The 5,200-nt window shown below is 46.2% G+C and overlaps 1 protein-coding gene across 1 annotated transcript; it reads left to right on the top strand.

Annotated features, from left to right (window-relative positions):
- Positions 1-219: 219 nt before the first annotated feature.
- LOC121917904 (voltage-gated potassium channel subunit beta-3-like) lies at positions 220-4,974 on the top strand (the record flags this gene model as incomplete). Its single annotated transcript, XM_042444020.1, has 4 exons — positions 220-306; positions 3,773-3,858; positions 3,994-4,114; positions 4,880-4,974. Coding segments are annotated over 4 exons (389 nt in total), but the record flags the coding sequence as incomplete, so codon positions are not given.
- Between the last annotated feature and the right edge of the window lie 226 nt (positions 4,975-5,200).

Here is a 5,200-nt window from a genome sequence, read left to right as displayed (position 1 = left end):
CCCCATGCGATAAACTTAGAAGAGATGAGATTTTATGGGAACAGTGTGGCAAGTGTTGAATTGGGAAAGAAGATTATCAGGAAGTTTTGGAGCCAGCAGCCCTAAATGTGTCTGTGGGTGGGTGGGGGGAACTGGTATCCCTAAGGATTTTGGGGCATTTGTGAAACTCCTTATCCCAAATGTGTGCCCCTCCGCAACCCCTTTTGCCACCTTTTTTAGGGCTAAAAGGTTCACTGCAGCGGCTTCAGCTGGATTATGTCGACATTGTGTTTGCAAACAGAATGGACGCCAACAGCCCCATGGAAGGTGAGTGGAAAGCCCCCTCCCTGTTTCCCAAAACATACAACTACCCCCTGACAGCTTTAAAAGGGTTCAGACAAAGCCACAGCCTCCTTCCTTGGAGGAGACCCAGACCCGCCATCCTAGTGTGCTGTGCAATGTATCCCATGAGCTATAGCTTCCCCCCCCCCCATATCCTTCTTGAGAAAAGGCCTTCCAACACCCCGATTCCCACAATTCAGGGGTTCCCTCTCTTTCAGTCTCCCATACATGTGCCATCCGTACTTTTCTATAGCGTTTGGCCTTGCAGGGAGGATAATCTATGGGGGGAAAGGACGTTGTTAATCTTATTTTTCAAGCAGTGGGGATGGGGAGGGAAATGGAGTGGAGAGAAAGAGAATGGCCCAAGGGCCAGATAACGGGGTCCACAGCAGAATACCCCCAAATCTGACGTGTTTCTCTCTTGCTGCCAAACCCTCCTCCCAATTCCAACCTTGGCTCATTGGTTCTCTCCTTCCCCTCCTGCAGAATGCGACCCGAATTTCCGATTGCTCTTGCTGGAAGGTACTGCAGACTGATTCCCACCACCACCAACTTCCAAAAAATCTGTCCATCCTATTTGCTGCCCCCCTCCCCAGACCTTCCTGAGCCCCATACCTCTCAAGGCCTTACAACAAAGAGACAAAAATACCAAATACATACATCACAATTGTTTTTACTGCTGTGATGAAAGGAAGCTACTTTGGGAGGAGATGTCAAATTCCCTTTGGGTTGCAACCAAGAGCATGTTTTGCTCTGTTGGGGGGGGGTCTTTATCAAAGAGATTTTCCCCAATTCTGAAGAGGTAGTGAAGGGGAGTGTGGTCTGTTGGATTTCTGCCTGCCATGCTGCTTTTTCTCAAGATGCTCAGAAGATGTGACATTTTTCCTTATATGCACCCAAAAAAGCCTATGCGCTGTCGTGGTTTGAATGTTGGGCTATGACTCTGGAGACAAGGGTTCGAATCCCCGCTCAGCCACAGAAACCCACTGGGTGGCCTTAGTCTCAGAGGAAGGCAAAGACAAATCCCCTCTAAATAAATATAGCCAGGAAAACCCGTGATAAGTTTGCCTTAGGGCTGCCATAAATTTAAAACTACTTGAAGGTATACACACAACAACAACAATAACATATCCATTTAAGGCGTTCTTCAGCAGTTATTTAAAATCAAAGTTCAGATATTTCTGGACCAGGAACTCTGAAACCATCTTTTCACCCTCTTTTCCGTGGTCTTGAATATTCACAGAGGGATGACTTCCATTATTTCAATGGGGTGTGCCCCCGCACCACATGCCCCCCCCCCACACTAGCGGGCACACGTCCCATTCAAGCTTATGGGGCTTGAATATCAGGGAGTCTCCATTTTTGCTGGGATGTCCGGAACAAATCTCCCGCGAAAATGGAGGGCTGACTGTATAAATAAAAACAGATGCTTGGCTTTTCTTTAATAATAAAACAACAATTTTTTGAGCATCTTGATATATGTCTCCAGTTTCTTCTGGGGATGTTCCCCAGTTTCTGCTTCCCTTGTTGATTTCTCCCTGCCATGCTGCTGTTATGGGTAAATTTTCCCAGCATGAAGATGCAGCAAGCAGGAGGTTTGTTCTGTTGGACTTCTGCCTGCCGTGCTGCTCTTATGTTTAGATTTTCTCAGCATGGAGATTCAGTGGAGTTTGCTGTGTTGGATTTTGACCTGCTCTGCTGCTCTTCATGGGTACAGGGGCCCTCCCAGTAAGAAAGGTGGCAACTCAGTTCATCTTAAGATCAAGGGTGCTTTTGCTCAGAACAGCCATGTCTATCCCAGAGAGGATGCTGTTGGTTGTGGGGTCTGAAGGGTGGGGAGGCTTCAACTTTCTTTTCCCCAGATAGTCATAGCTCAGTGCCCTGTATGCAGAAGGTTACAGGACCAATTCCCTTGCAGCGTCTACAAGTGATGGCAAAACTCCCAGCCTGAGAGAGGCTGCCAATGAAAATAAACTGGGGGCTTTTGTCAGATGTTCTGGACTACAGCTCCTGCCATCCCTATAGAAAACAGTCTGGCAAAATCTTCGGGAGCAGTTTCCTGACTTTCTAACTTTGATGCTGAATGGAGAAAGAAAAGCTGGGGACATTGCCTTTTTGGACAATAGCTCCCAGAATCCCCCTTGCCACAAGTGGCTGGGAGGATTCTGGGCATTATAGTCCAAAATGACTTTTGTAAGCGCATTTTAAAGTCAGTTTCAAAGGTTTACCAAAATGGCTAAGACTCTACTTTGTGGTGGCTTCAAGATATCACCACTTATAATGAAAAAGCAGGAGCCTATTTATGAGATCAATGGAGATACCATATAAATAAATAAATTATTTTAAGGGTGCATCAAAACTGATTGAAAAGTCCCATGTTTTGTTCCTGTTCTTTCTGATTTTATACTGAGTTAAAATATTCTGAACCTTTGGAGATGGAATAGGAAGTCTCTGATAATCGATACACAAAAAGGGTAGGGGTCTCAGAAATAAAATTGGGGGGAAACAGGAACGAAATCTGGGACTTTCTGGTCTTTTAAAATCAGTCTAGGTGCGGCCAAAGTAGACTCTTGAGAGATATGCAGAGCCGCTGTTCCCTCCTGAGACCCATGCTCCTCTTGGCATCTCATAATATCCCTCCCATAACAGTGGCCCGACTTGTGCCACAAATCCTTGTGCACCTTTTTGCCTCATGAGGTAATGCCTTCCTCTCACATTACTAACAGCACAATCCTATTCATGCCTACTTGAGAGTAAGGTCCATGGAATTAAGTGGGGCTTACTCTCAGGCTTGTGCCTTTTGCCCCTTAAATTACCTCCCCTTAAAAAAGCAATCCCTTTATGACTATCCCATACTCTTACCCTACAGAGATCCTACTTTAGACCTATAGAGATGGGACGGTGGGTGATGGCGGTCAGAGTTGTAAAGAGAGTGAATGAGTGTGCTGTGGGTTGGCATGCTTTGGTTTCCTGCTCTGTAAAACTCTTTGCCACTTAGTGTTGCCAACTGATTGGAGCATACCAGCCTGGCTGCATTTGAAATCTACAAACAAAGCTGTTCTTGCCACAAGGAGGCCACTCTGTACTGTAGATACAATTAAACAGGCAAAAGCAGGGGGGAAAGTTGGCACCCCCTGTGCATGTTTCTATCACAAATATAAGAAATTCAGGGGCCTTTCTAATGGGATTGGAACTCGCCATTGAACATGTTTTGCAATCTGGAAGGCAGAGAGGGAAAGCAAGACTACTTTAAATTTAACATGTTAGGACATGCTTTTACGGAAATTTTTGACAGCTGGCTGTCCTTTTTATTAAGGAGGAAATAAAAACGTGTGATTCAATAGACTTTGGAGAGAAAACATAAGTTATCATTGGGGGAAGGCATAGAGTGTGACAAGAGAAATGGCATCCCAGCAAGTTCCCACTCTTACCATTCCTTTCTCACCTACAGAGATTGTACGAGCCATGACTTATGTGATCAACCAGGGGATGGCTATGTACTGGGGTACCTCTCGGTGGAGCGCAATGGAGATCATGGTAAATTCTGCCTCTGCAGAGGTGTTTGCAAGCCCGAGCCCATGTGTATTGTGCATTGACGTTGGCACTGATGTGCATTGACTTGGCCATGACTGGCCCATTCTGATTTTCTTCTGCTTCCTTCCTCTGAACTAGGAAGCGTATTCAGTGGCAAGGCAATTCAACCTCATCCCCCCTGTATGTGAACAAGCAGAATATCACATGTTCCAGAGGGAAAAGGTGGAGACACAACTCCCGGAGCTCTACCACAAAATTGGTAAGAGGAAGGATACGAAAAAGTTGCTCCAGGGTGATGTGGGAGAGCAAGAAATGGAGATAGGGATGCCAACCTGTGGAAATGAGGGGATTTCACACTGAGGATGGAGCAAGCTTGTTTTCTGCTGCTCCAGAGATTAAGACACAGAGCAATGGATTCAAACTACAGGAAAAGAGATTCTATCTAAATATTAAGAAGAACTTCCTGACAGTAAGAGCTGTTCGACAAAGGCTGGATGGCCATCTGTCACAGGGAGTACTTTGACTATGTATTGCTGCATGACAGGCAGTTGGACTGGATAGCCCCATAGGGTCTCTTCCAACTCTATGATTCTATGTGGAGCAATCTATGTATCACATAGGAAATAGGAGATATATGTGTGGGCAGGGGCAAAACTGAGAAAAAGTTACTACAACTCCCAGAATCCCCAGACAGCATTGCCATGGGGCTGGTAGATTCCTGCAGCCGTAGCCACCCAAAATAACATTTGTAAGCTCTGTTTAGGGGGGGGGGGGAAGGACACAAACTAAGGACCCTTTCACACTACATAATTATGGCACTGGACTTCTGAGATGTATAGTTTGGCCAGAATCTCTGGCTGAGAATTCTAAATGCCCTTCCCTAAACTCCCAAGTCCCAGGATTCTGTGCTATGCAGCCTGGGCCATTGAAGTGGAATCATAGTGCTATAATGATGTGGTGTGAATGGACCCTTAGTCTGGGAAAACTGTAGGTCGCAACCTGTCTTTTTGGCTTGTCCTGTTAGGGGTCGGAGCCATAACCTGGTCTCCTTTAGCGTGTGGACTGATCACGGGAAAATATGAGGACCGAGTCCCTGAAAACTGCCGTGCTTCCATGAAGGTATGCTGTTCCCCAGCCCCTCTGCCTCGCTTCTGCCTCACACTTGAATGGCATGGGCAACTGCCGGGGCTAGGCATGCTTTGGCCCTCTGCAAGGCCTTGGAGGACTCTAACCTTTTCTTTGTATCTTATGAAACTGTAAAACCTTTGGGGTATTTGGGGGGGGGGGGGAAATTTTTAAAGATTCAAAAATACCTCCTGCAACCCTGGGGTGGGGGTGGTTTTAC

This window comes from Sceloporus undulatus, unplaced genomic scaffold (genome assembly GCF_019175285.1).
Source record: "Sceloporus undulatus isolate JIND9_A2432 ecotype Alabama unplaced genomic scaffold, SceUnd_v1.1 scaffold_1533, whole genome shotgun sequence".
Lineage (NCBI taxonomy): Eukaryota > Metazoa > Chordata > Lepidosauria > Squamata > Phrynosomatidae > Sceloporus > Sceloporus undulatus.
This window is presented reverse-complemented; position numbering and strand designations above follow the sequence as displayed.